General features: G+C 37.1%; 1 protein-coding gene across 1 annotated transcript; it reads left to right on the forward strand.

The window, feature by feature from the left end:
- Nucleotides 1–8688: 8688 nt before the first annotated feature.
- LOC124291947 (protein FAM166C A-like) lies at nt 8689–17449 on the forward strand. The gene is made up of 5 exons (XM_046729030.1): nt 8689–8827; nt 10138–10221; nt 10540–10729; nt 11517–11629; nt 16496–17449. Exons 1-5 carry the CDS (start codon nt 8757–8759, stop codon nt 16641–16643), a joined length of 606 nt encoding a protein of 201 aa, XP_046584986.1. The 5' UTR covers nt 8689–8756; the 3' UTR covers nt 16644–17449.
- Nucleotides 17450–19459: the final 2010 nt, after the last annotated feature.

The raw sequence follows: 19459 nt of genomic DNA on the forward strand, positions 1-19459 counted from the left end.
TGAAGATATAAATCGTTGATATTTATGTGCGTTTAAATCGCTGCAACCGAGCCTGAGGCGTGAATGGATAATCTGACAGAATCTTGTTCCAAAGCTTAAATTGAAGTAATTTTGACTATTATTATTATTTGACCCATTAATCTGTTTCTTAAAACTACCCAAAGTAGCCGTTTCTCTATAATCGGTAGACAAACAATTCCACAATCTTACTGTATCTGGGAGAAATGACTTAGCATAACTTGCACTTTTACTATCGATAGTTTGGAGCTTCAAACGGTCTCGGAAAATGTAGCTTGTTGTGTCAGATACCTTAGGAGGGACGAGATCGCTCAGATATTTTGGAGTAAAATTATTAACCATCTTATAGAAAAACGTTAGTTTTTTGGATGTATCTTCGAGTACATAGTGGTTGGAAGTTTGTCTCATCATAAATTTTGTTGTGACTCGTGCCGCGAACAGCACCGCAAATAGTTCTAAGTGCATCAAGATTAAGTTTTTCCAGTGTTAGTGCTTGCTGTTTGGTACAATTGTCCCAGATGTGACAACAATAGTCGAAAATAGGTAAGATATATTGTTTGTACATTGTTTGTAAAGTTCTACGTGAGAGACGATATTTAAAACCTCTAAGACAGTTTACCATGGGTGCAACCTTTTTAGCGATACAGTTAACATGATCAGTCCAGGAACAATCGTGCTGTAAAGTAAGTCCCAAATGTTTATGGCTATTAACGTCATTAATATTACCATCCTTCATTGTTAAGTTTCGTTTTGGGCTGGGCTGAACTTTACGAGAGAATTGTATAGAATCTGTTTTATTAGGATTAAATGTAACTTGCCATTTGTCAGCCCAATCAGAAATTTTACGTAGATCATTATTAAGAGACAGAGCAGTTTCATCAGGATCATTTATTATAGCATAAAGTGATGTGTCATCTGCGAAGAGACGGATATTGCTGTTTATTCCTTCAACGATGTCGTTGATATAAACTATAAACAATAATGGTCCTAAGACAGAGCCTTGGGGAACCCTGGCTAAGATTGATCTTTGATCAGACGCGTAACCATTAATAACAACTCGCTGAACTCTATTGTCTAGATAACTCTCAAACCATTTCAACAAGTTACCCCCGATACCATAACGTCTTAGCTTATGTATAATACCTTTATGCCAGACCTTGTCAAAAGCCTTACTTACGTCACAAAATACAGCCCTAATTTCCTTACCGCTATCTAATGCACCCGCTATAAAGTCATACAGGTACGTTAGTTGATTAACCGTTGAATCGCCTGGCATGAAACCGGATTGTAAGTTTGTAAGCATTTCATTATCCCTAAAATGATTAAATACATGTTTAAAAATGCATTTTTCGAAAATCTTTGCTACACAACTTGTTAGTGCGACAGGTCGATAGTTAGAGCATTCATTTGTACTGCCTTTTTTGTGTATAGGAACAACTGATGCCTCCTTCCAGATATCAGGAAACACTGTATTCTTTAATGATAGATTAAAAACTTCAGATAAGGGAACTGCTAATTGTCTAGCATTCATTTTCAGAAATTTATTGCCAATACCATCTGGGCCTGTTGCTTTAATGATATCAACAGAGGAGAGAATATCATGGATTTCTTGCGGACTGAGTGTTAAGTCACATAATGGGTTATCTACCACCTAAACGAATTTCAGGAATATCCCTATTAGGAGCAGCTACTCATGCCTGATCTGCAAAGAAATCATTCATAATGTTTGCTATATCAGCACTATCATCATATAGTTTATCGTTTTGGATTATCGAAGGAAAAGTATTTTATATAATTCTTTAACTAAACGCCACCATGTTTTTGTACCATGTTCATTATTTATTTGTTCATCAATTTTATTCATGTACATCTTCTTTGCATTTCTTACCGCGGATATAACTTTATTTCTACTCAATCTAAAAAGTGCCCAGTCAGATGATGAGTTACGCCTTTTGCGATTTTATGATGGCGATTGCGGCGTTACGAATCAATTTACGTACCTCACTATTCATCCAGGGGCGTCCTGGGCCTTATCGTAACGATTCTTATTTGGAATATAACTATCGCATAATTTAAGAATTGCACCAGTCAAATCGCTTGCGATTCGGTTAATATTTTCAGAGGCAAAGATAGCATGCCAATCAAGAGTATATAAGGCATTTTTAATACCGTCAAAATCAGCTAGAGTATAATTATATATTTTTCTCTTGTAATTAATCGATTTTGCAATCGACTCATTAATGGTGACATATACAGGGCAATGATCCGATTTTGGTGCAGCGCCGCTCACTTCTGAAACAACAAAAATACAGATCAATTAATGTACTAGAACTGGGTGTAATCCTTGTAGGTTCAGTTATAAGTACTACGATTGTGTCCATATCAAGAACAACAGCGTTATTGATAGAATCTTCGATTAAATCCCAGTAAGCTTCTGTTTTGTCTGCCCGATAGAACGTTCCTATTAAGTAATTCCGTTTTTTACATCTTACTTTTATCCACATCGCCTCAAGCCCGGCTAAAGTTAAATTCTCCATATATTCAAAACTCATTTTACTTTTAACGTACACTGCAACACCCCCGCCCCCTGCTCTGTCTATCATTTCTGAGAGGTGAATGGAAACCCGGAATTAAAATATCATTACTACTTATACCATCATGTAACCATGTCTTATACCATCATGTAACCATGTCTCAGTAAGACACATATGACGTCGTAGGTTCCGAACTCTGCCTCAAGTATGTCAATTTTATCTTTAAGGCTACGCACATTTAAGTGTATTATGTTTATCATCGCAAATCAAGAGAATAAGAGACGCTACCAAGGTGACTTTGGCATTGTATAGGCAAAGAAGTAGTAAGAATAGATAGGAAATATTTTAAGCTTGTTGGCAGATTTGTTTTGAATATGACAAAACAAAAGAACCAACCACTTGTCTGTACTGTACAATATCAATCATTGTCGAATAAGTTAATCATTAATAGCTTGCAGGGTTCTCTTGTGAGAAAATAGAACTGATCTCAATTTCCGACATACAACTGAAAAGCAGTTTAATTGTGTATTTAAAGCTATTGATTTGTTAAGAGAAAAGGCAAACATATCTGTTTGCTAAGAAGTATATAACTTGAAGAATGTATCTCTTACAGAAATCCAAGTAGATACTAAGGTAAGAAAATCTAAATAAACGAAAAATAAAATCAGGTTACAGGTGGAATCTTTCATCTGTAACAGAAAAAGGAACAGTGGAAAATAGAACAACAAAGAACATCATCTGTTTACTGAACCTGTATGGTGACCGGTCTAAATCTCAGCTATGCATGCAGCTCAGGATGCACGAGCGTCTGTTAGGTAAGACAAAAGTGGAGGACGGATTATACCTGACAAAATATTTTTTAGAGAGAGATAGCGGTATGAGATAAGTATGCAAGGGATATTAAACAACTGTTGAAGTAAGTTACTCTTTATGAATTATGACAGCTACGCATAGAAGTAGTATAACTGGATTGAATACAGAATGACAAATTAATCCTTGGAAAGATTCATAACATTTACTCAACATAGGTTGGACTTGTGTTCACTTTGTCAGGGCGTACATACTGCCTCAAGTGCATACATACATACACACACTGACGTATATACATGATGCATACACATACATGCACACCTTCTATCTAACTGTCGCCTGAAACAAAATAAAACATGAAACGGACTCATGCTGAGCATAGATCATGTCAACGTTGCAAGCCGCTTTAAAAGCAACAATACTTATATACTACTCACACTTTGCTAAGGATCACAAAGATTCACAACTTAGTTGGCACTTAAACGTAGATATATAATTTGAAATTGTATCCATTTTAAAAAAAGAAGCTGGATGAATAATGATATGAAGAAAAGGAAGTGTTTTATTTTTGTAGCACACTCCAGTTAAAACCTTCTTGTGAAAATTCAGCACCCTTCCATGAAACGGACTCACTACATTTATATACCCAACATAGCGTCAGGAGGAATCCAAACATAGAGTCTCAATGAAACGCTTTTGGTTTATGTTCAGTCCGACTATCAAAGCGACGTATTATAAACAAAGATGATCTTCAAAGTGAAGTTATCTTTCCACATTCCCTACAAGGTCTCTTCAGCACAGAGTCTTCGGTCCGACTTGGCCCGGGCTATCAAAATTACCTTAAACATCACAGATGTATCCTCAAATGCATTTTGATCCATAGGATTTGTGTTATATCTACCTAAATACCACTTTCTAACGTCATAATACATCACTTAAGATAACAGGGTCCGTTAAAATGAGAGCTCCTTTTTCTCCATATTTCCCAACATCCTTTCACAGGGTCTCAAAGTGAACGTCTCTTTCCCACATTCCCACAGGCTCCACATCACAGGTGTTGGCCAGGGTTGTCAAACAAAACTTAAACATAGATCTATCTTCAATTGTGTTGATATTTAAAGAATAGTATTACATCTACCTAAATACCACTTTTACATAGTCTGAATGTGTAGTAATTTTAAGCGCACATGGTGCTGTAGGTAAAAGCACAGTGTTCTGTCTGACATAGCATGGCCAAGGGCTAACTAAATCAATAGCCAGTTTCGCCTGTCGTTTCACGGACAAGTATGTAATTACTGGGGCACTTAAAACATGAGAAAGTAATAACATGGGACAAGTTACCTGATTACGGTGTGGTGTATTATATTATAGTATATGATTAAAGGGTACAGAAAACAACATGAAAAGCATGCGGTTTTCCTTTACCAACAAGAGCATACCAATTGTAAACTGATCCATTTTAGGCTGGTTGTGATGACTGTGGACATTTCGTCCAGAAACAGTTATTCAAGTGATATTTGACAAATGGAAGAGAATGCCTAAAGTCAACTATATACTGCACAGCCAACCAGATGTTTTTGATGATGAACACCCGAAGAAAATAAAGATCCTGAACTTCTGGCCCAACTTGTAACAACGGAGAGGGCGGTGGGGATGAATCCTGAGTGGTTAAAAGCGTTAGCTCCGTCACGCCGAAGACCAGGTTCCAGATCCACACAGGTACAGTGATGAAAGCCCGGTACTAGTGTCCCGCCATGATGTTGGCTGGAATAATTGCTAAAGCGAGCGGTAAACCAAACTCCAGTCCAGTCGAGGTGGGCGGTTACTTAATAGTGATACTCCTTTAGATGATCCAGTCATATCCATGTGAAGCGAGGAGCAGCATTGGCAAGAGGAAAAAGCATACGGCAACCGGTATATAATGAAATACCGACAGCAATTCTCAAAATGACAGTAATGAGTACATGTATACTCTTATTAGCATAAGATATTCAACTACTGCTTTCAGCATGGGTTAACACCCACCACAGTGTGGAGACAAGGAATAATTAAGCCCATAATCAACTTGGAAGTACTGACCTACATGTACCATCAGCCTATAGAGTCATTACATATTTAATTGTGATTATTAAACCGTTCTAAATGGATGAAGAAAATAACTTGCTGGTTGATGAACAGGAGATGGGATTTAGAATAAGTCTTGATCATAAGTTGTTAATAACAGAAGAAGTGTCAGGAAGCAAAAGTACATTTTCCTGTTTTATTGGCTTGAGGGAAAGCCTTTGACAATATCAACCTTGAGATGTTTATGGTTTAAAACTTAGCAGAAAGGCTGGAGTGGCAGATTTGATGTATAAAATGGTGGTGATTTAAGGGTCATGTATAGAAGAAATGTTCGAGTGTTCAGTGTGGGTAAGAACGAATTACACGCTGGCATCCATCATTTCAACATAAATAATGTGTAGTGTTAAACAAGAACTAGCTTCCTGTCTGCCAACCCTCTTTTGCTATTGCCGCTGGAAGTGACGTGGCGAAGATATTAATGCTGGTATATGGAGTAGACACCAACAACCTATCGCTTAAGCGTTAGCCGCGGATGACGGCTGCGTTACTTGGCTCCAAGAATTGAAGAAGTTCCCTACAATAGATGCTGGATAAAATGCATGAAAGTTGGGGCCAAAAATAAAAGATTGCAGATCGAGAGATTCAGGAAAAAAGTAAAGTTCTTCGTTTTCAGAGGAAATAGAAATGTTAATATCACGCCTAGTTCCAAGTTTTCAAAATGTCGACCTCTGGACATTCATGAAACAGATAAATACAAATATGTGGGAAGTTAGTTTAATGACTATTTGGACATGAAAGTTACTGTTAAAGAATTTGCCACGTCTGCTAGCAGGGCCCTGTCATGCATCCAGTCTAAGTGTATGTTACATTTAAGGAAGATAGATCACCAGAGATATATCTTTGATGCTCAATCTCGAGATAGAAAAGAAAAGTGTTAGCTAAATTCCGATGCGGCACTCAACCTCTCACCATAGAAACCGGATGCTATAAAGCAGACCTGTAACCCCACTGGACGAGCGCCACTGTCCGTTCTGTGATGTGATCGAGGACGAAACACATTTTCTTTACGACCATATCAGATATGAACTTTTGAAAGATAATCATATCAGGTTTTGCCATTTGGCAGAAGGATCTAGAAAGTTAGCTTGACACCCTCTATATTTATTACAATTGCGCGTTAGGCGAGGGCACCCTCCTGAGTGTCGAAAGAAAAATGATCGTTTGAACACGAAATATGACATCCTCATCAGCAGACACACTTTGTTTTGTTGTCAGGTCTTAGATATATAGTGATTTTAGGTCTTCATTCACAGTTTAGGCTTTAATGCTTCGGTAATTTTTCAGTTATCGTCGAAATATCAATCTGTACATTTTATATGGAGTTATTCACGTTTAGCAAACAAACTGTCCATTGCGTTGTGATTTTACTCGTCCAGGAGTGAGTTTGGGCAAGTCTGTCGTACGAGGTTATTGCAACCTTCAAGAACCTGTGACGTTTCTTCTTATTACAATGAACAACTCTCTCGAGCTTATAATATTTTGCATATCCTCCATTAGCAATATTCCAGCAACATCACGGCGGGGACACCAGAAATGGGCTTCACACATTGTACCCGTGTGGGGATTCGAACCCGGGTCTTCGGCGTGACGAGCCAACGCTTTAACCACTAGGCTACCCCACCGCCCCTTTAAATAATAAAAACAAGCATAAATTGAGGGAATGAATATGTGACTGTCACCCTGGGACGTTCAATAAATATTTTTGTCTAACTTAAGTTTAAAACAAAAATAAACTTAGAAATTGATGCTTATTATTGGGGAGATGTATCAGTGCAGCTGATATTCAATCATAGTGGGCGTATAAACAAAGGAAAAAGGTTGAAAGAGTTTACCATTGAATAAAAGTCGGGTAATCTTAACCTTTATAAAACAACAAACTGTTACTTATAAACATAGTCTGTCTCACAGTCCCTGAACCACATTATTTTCCCTACCCAAGCCCTCTCTGCAGTGTTAAAGCCCTAAAAGAGCAAGTCTAGATTTCCTCAGGTTCTGGTCTCCCTGAGGCTCCTTTTCAATTTAAAGGGGCTGGTTTGTTACTATCAAAATTATAAATATTCAGAGACTAAGCATTAGTTTACTTATAAACACACAGTTGTGTTTTACTGCAAAAAGAAATCGATGAAGCTTTACTGTTGCCTAGTAATGTAATTTCTTCTCAGCACCTAAGCCCCGTATTGGCTGCTTCATTATCAGAATAGGTATTCCGCCCAGAACTTTCTGTAGCACTTAGGTATGTGGAAGTTTCGGCATGTAGAACGTAGGGCGGGAGCCCTAGGGAACCGAACTTCATATCCCGCCTAATTCCTGCGGCGTTTGATTACATGGCACATTAATTAATACACACAACAAACCTTTCAATGAGAATCTGAACCTTATAGGTATCAACTAACTTTAAGTGTAATCTCTATCGGAAGTTATTTTGAAATAATTATAATTAGATCATATGACAAATATGAATAATGTTGTGGTAATAACAATAATTTTGACTTCTTATGCTCACACCCCTGTGAATATCCTGGAAACAATCATAATCATAGAAATATTCATCACATAATTTAATTTGTAAATTAATATCGTGCAAACTTCGCTGCTGAGTTGTTTTTTTCTAAATAAAGAACAATAAAAGGTTGCAGTAGTTGTGCTAGTACAAAAATGTACAACTGTAATTTTTGTCATCAAAAGTAGTTTTGTTTAGATTTGTTTATTTTTTATTTCTGGGTATTAGCTCTGTTTTTTTAACATTTTATAGTTTCTGCTTCCAATGACATGAAAATCAACAAATTTTCATTTTAGAGATGACTTTATGGATGATCAACTTCTTTATTTACATTTTAAATTGTCATCTTTTCTAAAGTTTCAATTTAACAGATATGTCTTGTGAGTAATTTATTCTTTTATGCTAAATTCATGATCATAAATTGCGCGTTTCAAACGTGAAGCTTAAAAGCGTAAGTATTTTAGGCGACATTTAATATTGGTGGAACTACTTGTTGCTATGGGTACCGCGTCGTGATTCACTAAAACATTCAAACTATGCCTTGTGTTCATGAAAAATGTAAAATATACTGTATACATATGTTTAGGGAGGACGACATGCATAGTATTAACTTGCTTGCATGATGTTTCAAACTACGCCAATCATAGCTCCGGGTTTTGTTTGCACTATTTCTTACCGCGGATTGTTCGTAGTCCGTAGCAGCGCATGTAAACAACTATACATGGTCACGGGAGCACTGTCAGAAGTCGACGGAAAACTAAACCAGCAAAATGTCTAGACCAGCAGGGACGCTTATCACCACCCACAATGCCAACTACATATCTCCCAGATTTATGCCCGGGTAATGTTTACTATAGATCGTGTGTGTGAAATTGCTGTGTTAAATTAGTTCACATTGCTACCAGCCTACCAGTGACGTTTTGGCATCATGCCCATGGCACTGGTCAAGAATGTATTCCTTCAAAGACTAGATCTAATTCATTTAAATTTTATATGTAGGTATTGTCTAACCTGAGAATTAGTGTTTTTGTTTTTTCTGTGAGATGTGACGATTCGGTAATGGGTATAGTCACCGTTCATATCCCGTGATTTTAGATGAACTTCAGATGCATAGATTACCTCCCCTTTTGTACATTAGACATCTCAGATTTAACATGACAGTGTTTCTATTGCCACACTATGGGAATTGATTACACAATGCCATTTAGAAAGTGGTCGAATGCAACATATGCTATATTTGGGATTACACTTTCTCAGTAAAGTACAAATTCTAGTACTTGTTTGGGTTGAGTCCATCCAGCAGGGATTCGAACCCACACCCTCATAGTCAGGCACCAAATCGGCAGCACACAAAGTCAGCCGCCTAACCCGCTCAGCCACCGCAATTTCCACAAACATGGCGATGTGGTGCCTGAATCTGAGGGTGTGGGTTCGGAATCTTGGATGGGACTCAACTCAAAAAAGTACTAGAATTTGTACATTACTAAGAAAGTGTAATCCCAAATATAACATATGTTGCATTTGACCACTTTCTAAATGGCATTGTGTAATCATAGCTTTCGGCCGTGGGAGCCGTGCCAATTTACACTTATCAGAGTGGTACACAAAGTCCGCAGTCTAGACTACCAGTTGTCCATCTTCCATTTTTGCGGTGGCTGAGCGGGTTAGGTGGCTGACTTTGTGTGCTGGAGATTTGGTGCTTGACTCTGAGGATGTGGGTTCGAATCCCGGATGGGACTCAACCCCAAAAGTACTAGAATTTGTACTTTACTAAGAAAGCGTAATTCCAAATAAAACGTATGTTGCAGTAGTTAACTTTGTCATGATGAGAATTTTTTTTTACACACATGAAATATGTAAGAGTCAGTAATTACTTCATCAGTTTAGCATTATACAAGAATTAAAGTTTCCTTTGAAACACCGATATATGATTTGTGGTCACTGTCATTCTTCGTTGAACAATATTGTATTGGGGTAGTACCCCAGGTGTGTTTGTCATTAACAGATTTTGTTAAATTTTAGTAAAACAACTTAGATGGATGTATTTTCCTGATTAAGTGTATTTTGTGGGTGGAAAGAAGTGACGAATACTAGAAGTTAGATTTGGTTTAGTGAATAACATATTCGATTAACCATTTAATGTTGTTGCAGGTATCGAGGTCACTGCCCCACCACCAAGTTTGACTATGGTGAGACCTATGGCAATGCAACAGCTAAATACTTCCAGGACTACAGGTACGAGTGTCACATGTCTTACTGTTTCACTGTAGACAAACAATACTAAACACTCTCATAATTAACTGTTCGATCCATACCTCATCTATTTAGTCTCTAAAAGATTCTTCATAACATCATGAAAGTAAAACATCTGGAAAATTCTGACAGGTTTATATGTTGTAGTGATTTGGATAGGGGTCTGCATTGTGTCTTAATTTGAAGGCAGATCATATTAACAATATATAAACAATTATATATTACGCAACTTGCAACTTTGTGTCACAATAACTGGTTTATTTAGCTTATTTGTTTAATGCAACCATGTTGTACTTGTAGGTCTGAGGTGTTAAGGAGCTCAGCTGACCCCTACTGCAGAGGAGGGCAGTTCCCCACGTACTACACACACAACCCTGACCTAGTGATTGGGAACCGCAGTCGCAACCAAGACAGATGGCTTACAGCACCCAAATATCAGCTGTCAAACATTGACCATGACAGGCGTGAAGAGCTGTACAAGTTTGACCAGGTATGGAGAATGACCAATTAGTATGGATAACATAAAATCTATCACAGACTTGCCAACTATGAAAAAACCTATGTCACTTTAATGATAGCATAGATTTATGATAATATGGATAGACCAGGTCCTTTTATAGAGGAAGGTCGGTCACGGGTTTGATTCCCAGCTGCGTAACACAAAATGGCCTTAAAAGATGGTACATATGTTGTTGATTTGCCTGGTGCTCAACACAAAGTCGGTTCAACTCAAAGTCGGTGTAAAGTGTCCAAGTCAGGTTACCATGTTGAACCTCGGCATGGTGTTTCACTGAGCTAGCACTATGGAACCAGGACTAGGCCAGACTAGTACAAGTAGCCAAGTATGCATGCATGTCACTATAAAAAGCAATAAACTAGGACAGTTCAGCGTCAAACTCTTTATCATCTCACCATAGCTGAAACCCATGTAGGACAATGGATTTGTGTGGTTGTTAAAGCAGTAACTCCTGATACTGAGGATCCATGTTTAATCCCCATCACCTGCAACATGTGAAGACAATTACTGGTGGAATAACACCTAAAGTGGCAGAAAACCCAAATCTCACTCTCACCTGTGCAAATAAAACATGCAAATATAATAGCATCTTATTTTGTATATACCTGAAAAGTAAACCTGAAAACATAAATAACTGTGCTATCAATATGCATTATTTTACAGAATTTATGACCATGATATGATGTTTATTTTTTATTGTTGTTAATTTTACTGATGATATTATTGGTATTTGTTATTGTTTCACAAATTCTGCCTGCAGCTGGCTCAGTCTCACCGTGAACACTACACAGACAAGTCCGGGACCAGGAAGAGTGTGGACTACTTCAAGCTGCCTGTCAGTGCTGAGGACCAGTTTAAGAAAAATGCAATGTTGTAAGTATGGGTGTACATTGTAGTCGCTGCTTGTCATCTATAGCTGTCACCTGTCATGTGCTTGTCGCTTACCTTCATGTACTCCTCCATTCCTTCTGTGTACTAATCATTTGAAAAAGACATGATGATTTGATCTATTTATGAAATAAAAAAGCACCAGGATTTTGAACATTATGTAGTTTGAGTCCAGAAAATAACGTTTTATCAAAATTTATGTAAATTAGAATTGTAATCATACAAATGTTTCGATTCAAATATAATCATGCTAAAACTTGTTTTAAATACGTTCTCTGTGACACAAATTGTTGCAGATTTTTTAATGTAACATATCATTATGCTGAATTTTTTACTTCTGTCTTTCAAACATGAATATATTACTGTCATGTGAAGAGTGTTTGCTGATATAACAGTGCTGTAGAACTAAAATTATTCAAATTATGGATCACTGTACATGGGGACAAAACTGTACAAAATCAACATCACTTGCAATATTGATGTACGCATGTGTGCTGCAAATCAACAGTAGGACAGGTTGTTGTGCTTGCATCTTTCATTGATTCTAGAATCAGTTATGTGTCTTTTTAGTGCTATATTCTTGCATGCCATTCCCACAAACCTGCTGCTATACATCCTCTGATTGTCTTGGTAGTGGTTTTCACTGTGCTTGATGACATGTTCGCAGAGTTCAGTTGTTGGTATTTGCCAGATGTTTCATTCAAGCCTGTTTCGTAAGGATTACTTTGAACTTCAGTTTAAGAAATGCCATCTTTAACTTGCATGTCTGAAATATCTGGCAGAGACTTTATAAGCTTTGTGATGAGCACCTGATACTAATCTGGCTTTTTAGATAAATCTTCTTATTCATTTAGTTACGACTATTCTGTTCAGAACTGAAGGAATTTAGACGTTCTTAGATATGTACACATCAACTTTTGTACTATATTTTCCTATAATTTTATGTCTCGATAGAAAAAATGTTCTCACTTTTTTCTTTGCTAATTATACTCTTAGGTTTTTTTCATTACAATGGTTCATTTCTTTGTCATCTTGTATTAATTCAGTCATCTCAAAATGGATTTAGAGACATTTGTCAGTTTTCCCACAAAGATATCACAGAGCAAAACTAGTATTAGTATGAAGAAATGGACCAAGTACTGTAACATCCTTTGCTGTAGTCCTGGTGCTCTGATGAAGCTGGGTGTATTCTCCCTTGTAGAGTCTCAAATAGTGCATGTCTTCTAGAAATTTGAATCTGTATGTACACCCATACAATATGTAATCAGCAAAATAATAATCTTGTGAATACAAATCCAGTTTCTTAAATGAAAATCTTTATCTAAAAGAACAGACAATAAAGTTATCTAAATATCAATTACAGCTAATTTGATACTAACCATATAAAGCATTTGTTGGCACTTGAGTGACTTGCAGTGTTCACGATATGGTGATGTCATCAGTTTGTGTGTGTGGTGATAAGTTCCCAGTGTGCACTGCCATGCTGACTGCTTCTCGCTAATGGAACATCTTGAGAGCACTTCAGGTAAGGTTACATTCTATTGATGATTTGTTATCCATTGCCTTACCATTGTGTCAGGCATTCCACCATCCTATCATGGCCATGTGGACGATTTAGAGAATAACCTTCAAGATTTAATTATTTTTGTTCCATGTATATTAAGGTGAGGTAAAATGGGGTTTAACATTGTACTTAAGATTATTTCGCTCATATGACAACATGCATGCGTGTGTATGTGTGGCTGCTTGTACAAGCCCAGATTTATGCTGGTTTTATAGTGCTAGCTCACTGAGATACCATGCCGCAGTTAAGCTTAAATACCCCACTCAGACACATCATACTGACTCTGATCCGACCAGTCCTTGTTGTACCCATTAACGCCGAGCGCCAGGCAGGGACTAACAAGTACCATATTTTTAATGTCTTTTGGTATGACCTGGATCGGGATCAAACCCACTCGACATTCCACTCCCCGGCTTAACGCTTCTAACCACTACCCACCTCTGTTTTATTAAGGACAGTTTAGCATTAATTATCATAGATCATAAGGGGATATGATCCATAATTCCTTGTTGCTTGAGGCTGTTCATTATGTTCTCTGTGAACATGTGAAACAATTATGCTTTCCTGGATCAGGTCATGCTGAAGTGGGGAATAGTGTCATAGAATCATTCGTGACATAAACAATGTCATCTCCAGTTACTTGTGACAATACATTACTATGACAAGTTACTATTGACAGCATCACACAAATACTGGCAACAATGGGCAGTGTCATCTCCAGTTACTTGTGACAATACATTACTCTGACAAGTTACTGTTGACAGCATCACACAAGATACTGGCAACAATTAAACAATGGCAGTTACTAGCAGCATGAAGAAGATTGTGAATTACTGAAAATGATTGACTGCAGTGGTTTTCATACCACTATGGCTGATAAATGTCATATGTTTCACTTAAAGGTCTGAAGATTAAGCTAACACTAGTAACAGTGATGAGGATGCTCTCATATTCCCTCCTTATATTAAATTTTAATCTAAAATCCCAATGTCTTGTATTCACGTGTTCAGGATATCTATATAAGAATTATTAAGGATTCATTGCAGAAATTCTGTGAATGAATAAATTCAAGAATTATTTTCTTTAACATTGTTGATTTGCAGCCAGATTAATGTAGAATTTCTTGGCAAATTGACATGGTAATGTTCTAAGAGTCTTTTTGTATTTCCTGGCTCTTGTCAAGTGCATTCAGTTTGCTCAATGTGTTGCACAGGAGTAACAACTGACTCGTTTGCTCAGTGTCATCATTCTTGGCCTTGTACACAAATCCTCAAACTAGTGATGTATCCAAGTCTGAATTTATATTGAATGTTTGTCAGGTTCAAATGTGGATGCAAGAAAATATTTTAAAATACATGAGGATGTTAAGTTATTGGTCTTTGTTTGTTTGAAGGGTTGGTCTTACTGCCATTTAGGATTTAAACTTCTGTGATTTGAGGTAGTCTAATTACTGTAGATTAGATACAACTTATTTATACATTTGAAACTTCATGCATCAGTGTCATAGAATAAACATCAAACCTATGTTTCTCCTCTTCATTAATCCTGGTTCTGTAGAATAAAAAATCCCAATCTATAGGTTTTGAAGATTCCACAATGTATATAAATTATGCTTTAATATTCTACTTATTTATCTACATTTTTCTCTTATATATTTGTAAGGTTTATAATTAATTATCAATATCAATTTTGTGAACAAAAACAGAAAAATGCTACACCTAACCATTGTTTGGATGATTGCCTCTCACAGAGGAAAGGGTACATGTTCCTTTTGGACCATACAGTAGAGTACAGGACTGAGATATTTTAGTGAAACCACAAGCAGGTTAGGATTCTCACAAACCAAGGATTATAAATGGGGCAAATCTCCGATTCTGCCTCGCCCTTGGTATTCATCCCTGTGAAATTGCAGCACCTCAGACAACTCTGCCACTAGTGAGACTCTCTGATGGCAAAGTATTGAGTGATTATAGGATTCTGGCACCTCAAAGGCATGCAACTCTGCACTGTAAATTGTGGCACCATTCATGTGCAGAACTAAATGTTGATGAGATTTGTTGAAAATGTCAGGGGGTCCTCTCGATATTGTACAAGACAGTTTATCTACCGATTGTAAGTCCCCTTCCATGCATGAATGACATGCCCTGTATCTCTGTCATAACAACCTGTATTCAGTGCAGTGTCTCCCAGATGGATGTCAAGCAAAAGGTTCGTGGGTTTGGTTTAATAAGGTACATTATGTTGAAATACAAGTTAGTACATAGTAAAACAAACCTAGCTCAGGACCAAATGTGGGAACACATTTTCTTTCAGCATGTACAGGCGATGGAGAAGATGAATTAAAGTGTCAAGTCTGCATCTTTGGTAACTCTAGTCAGTTGTTCATGATAGTGTAGGGGATTGAGTGGGTAGCCTAGTGGTTAAAGCGTCTGCCATCGTCATGCCGAAGACCGGGTTTGAATCCCCACATGGGCACAATGTGTGAAGCCCATTTCTGGTGTCCCCACCGTGATATTTGCTGGAATATTGCTAAAAGCGGTGAGAGCCATACTCTCTCACTCACTCATGATAGTGTCCTGGTGTACCCCGCTGTGATATTGCTGGAATGTTGCTCAAAGCGGAGTAAAAACAAAACACTCACTCAATCTGAGTGTATGCATCTGTCAGTTGTTCATGATAGTTGATGCATCTGTCAGTTGTTCATGATAGTTGATGCATCTGTTGGATGCCACATCTCCCCTAGAATATGTGACAATGGAATTCACTGGTCTCATGTACACTCAAATATTCTGAAGAAACTTCAAGCCCACTTTTATAAGAAATAACCTGAACCTTTATGTTGGATGAAAGAACACCTGGGATTGTGGGATAATAAACATTATGAGATTTGTTTTATAAGCATGGATCACATTCTTTTGTTTAAAAAAACCGTTTGGTTTAAATTAGAACAAATTAAAAGAAAAGCTCCATTTGTGGAAACAAATGCATTATTTTATCTATTCGGGACTTCGAAGCACAGCACGATGTTCCATGAAATTTATTTGAACTCTTCATATGATAACACAAAATGTGAAACAGAATAAGTTTGTAGACCCACTGCTGTGTATATGGAAAAAACACATTGAGAAATCATGTACTGATACAGAATATAAAGATTGTGATTTTTACTGGTTAAACTTCAGTGAACTGATTCATTGGTGAATTGTTGTATCTTATAAGGGATTTGTCTGTATATATGTGTGTATGTTATACACCTGTATATAAAAACTGTGTCTTTGTTGTTTCAGCATGCTTCTGTCCACTGGTCACTCGGATCAAATCAGTTTACCTCACATAGAGCATGTAGCACGACGGGGGCCCCTCATCCGTCGCGTCGCCCTCAACTCTTCCCAGCGAGACAGGGAGATGAGGGATGTGTACTTCGAGAGTCGCTAACTGTAGCTTCCACACAATGTTGTTATCTACATATTTCCTATTGGACACTACTTTCTTTAAGTTTTTATAAAATGCAAAACCAAAATTTCGAGACCATACAGCAAGTGGAACATTAGTCTGTTTGATTGTTTTGTTTTCTCATGGAAGTCAGTATTAATGGTTGTGATATATAACTTGAAATTCTATCAGGTTTTGAATGTTTTGTTACTCCCATTTCTTGTAGTTATGTTTTCTATTTCAACACTGCATGAACAAACAAGTTTAAGTTCTTAGGCATTTTGTTTTCGGCCCAAGAATGTGTGTTTAGTGTCAGAATTGGATAATGTTTGTTAACTACAAAGTGACATAGGTTACCGTATGTCTTTCCATATAAACTGAGAACTAGTTTTGTGACACTTTTATATATAATCATTTTGATCTCCATGATTTAGAAATGTTTTTTTGTAATAACTTATATATTGTTGTGTACTTTTATATGAAGTTTACAAGCTCATTTTATTTCTGTCCATCACTACGGATAAACATGAGGATGTATGGTGGCATGTCTTTGATAGGATACCTTTATATTGTGCAGAATTACTGCATTACTTTGTTAAGTTCCAGTCAGTTTTCTTTTGGGTTTGTCCTCTTCTTTTCATAAAGAAATTCCTGCTGGATATGTGTTTTTTGTAAATAACTAAAAGTGATATTGTACAATATGATATTTGTTATGTTTTTCAGCTGTGTCATTTAATCATGTTGTGCAAGATCATCATTCAGTAAAACCATGAGTTGCATATGACAGCATTAAACAGTGTTGAAAAGTCCATGTTCTTTCTTATTATTTGCATCTGGTGTACACAAAAACTGCATTTAAGATTAAATGCCCTAATAAGTAACGTGCGTCCATTTGTGTGTGCATGCGTGTGTGTGCATGAGTGCTCACATCGTAAAGACGACAAAATGGATGAGGTGGTTAAGTTTCATGACTTGGGGTCATGCATTCATGCCCACTTGCATGAATTGATGCTCAAGGTGGCACACATTGAAATGTCTAACCCTGACTCACTTATATTCAGACTGTGATACATCTGGAGTATTGTTGCATGTGGTGTTAAATAACAAACAGGGATTTGTTTAGAGTCAGAATCATGGTATGAATCAAATTGTTGACTTAACCTGTTGCCATGTGAGCAACTTTGGCTATTCTTGTAATAGTTAGGATTGTCACATACACTCTCACTATAAAACAGCTTGTTCTGCTTGACCTGAGCTACTCTACATATGCATGACCCGGGAGGTCAAACAACACAAATGGCAGGTTGAGTTGACTTAATTAAATAAGGGAGCAGAGAATGTTAAATGGCCATGTTGACGATCAACTGACGAAGGTACACCTCTCCACAATAATGGACCCAACCAGTTGTGACACGGTCACGCAATGCATTAGTATTCACTTGATCAGGTCAAGCTGAACAACCTGTAAGTTTGCATTCAAAACTTTGGTCAGGTATAGTTAAATACGATTAAAAAATTCCCATTAATCTTAAAGTTGAATGTTAAGAAATGCTGGAATCGTGTCAAAAAGAGATATCTCACTGTAGCTCAGACACCTTCAATCTAGTCGTATTCAGCCTCATTGCAATCATGATCTAAAGGCAGGAAAACCTAAAGGCAGGAAAACCAACTTAAAATAAAATCCCAAGTCAAGGTAATATTCCTTCTAAATATTAAACGTATTTTACTACTGGCAATTTTATGATATGTATATGGAGGGAAAAACAATCCCAAAAAATTTTTCTTGTAAGTTTACTTTTTGGCCAATAAAAACATTAGGATTTTATTATTTGTGCGGGGAAGATTAATTATTATTTTTTATTATTATTCTTGAAAAAATATGACCGGCAGACTCGTAAAACAAGAAATGAAATTGGTCTGGCCTAAAGAAGAATATTGCTAAGTGGCGTAATACCATACTCACTCCCAATTGTTGGTTCTGTAACTGGAGGCCATGAGGTTGAAAATGCATGCAATGTATGTAATATGAGTACACAATCAATTATTTCCCAGCTGTCTCATTGTATTAGCCAGCTGTAAGCCTTCTCACAGCTCTGTGTTTGTGGTGAATAAGGTATCAACCTTGATACACCTGTTTGGAATTCTTTTACAGCAGTGTGTGAAATAAGCCAAAAATCCAGCCAGACATCAGGGCTGCTAACTTCAAAATGTTACCAGCCCCAAAATGGATTTAACTGTGACCAAACACCAAGACATGGTGAATTTTACTTAGATCTATGGAACATTTAACATATTTACCAGACCATCGGGCTGGCTAGCTGTAAATTTGGACCGTCCGTCAGAAATCTAGCCCATCTCGGGTGGTCGGATGGGCCTTATTTCATACACTGTTTACAGCATTATCAATCTAGTGAATAATACAGTTTTCATGTCATAGTGGATAAAGAAACTAGATCTCTTTCTTAAGCAGCCTTCATCCAATTCTTGTTTGTCAGCAGCTCTTGTATAGAAACAGAACAAAGAGGATGTAAAAGAATATATATATTTATTTAAAAGTAGAAAGTTCAGACAGGTTTTACCAGCAACCCCTATAAAATATTGCATAATCAGAGTAGAATTGTGTTCTCCTCCTTAAAACAACAGCATGAGCCAACATGAATTAATTCCAGCATTTACAGGTCGACATCTTGTACCACTTTCAACAACAAAATTAACAGAGGCAAGCTTGGATAATAACTCCAAGGATTCCGATAAACCATCTTAGCACAATGATAACCATAACCCATTGTCAATGATGGAAGTGAAGATTCTTTGTGGAA

Source organism: Haliotis rubra, unplaced genomic scaffold, assembly GCF_003918875.1.
Source record: "Haliotis rubra isolate DU_JTF1 unplaced genomic scaffold, ASM391887v1 Scf502, whole genome shotgun sequence".
NCBI classification, from domain to species: domain Eukaryota; kingdom Metazoa; phylum Mollusca; class Gastropoda; order Lepetellida; family Haliotidae; genus Haliotis; species Haliotis rubra.

What these genes read in the sequence shown, in the direction of transcription:
- LOC124291947 (XM_046729030.1), top strand. Translation starts at nt 8,757, where the DNA reads ATGTCTAGACCAGCAGGGACGCTTATCACCACCCACAATGCCAACTAC. An exon ending in TCTCCCAGATTTATGCCCGG is followed by an intron (nt 8,828 to 10,137) that starts GTAATGTTTACT and finishes ATGTTGTTGCAG; the next exon opens with GTATCGAGGTCACTGCCCCA. An exon ending in AAATACTTCCAGGACTACAG is followed by an intron (nt 10,222 to 10,539) that starts GTACGAGTGTCA and finishes TTGTACTTGTAG; the next exon opens with GTCTGAGGTGTTAAGGAGCT.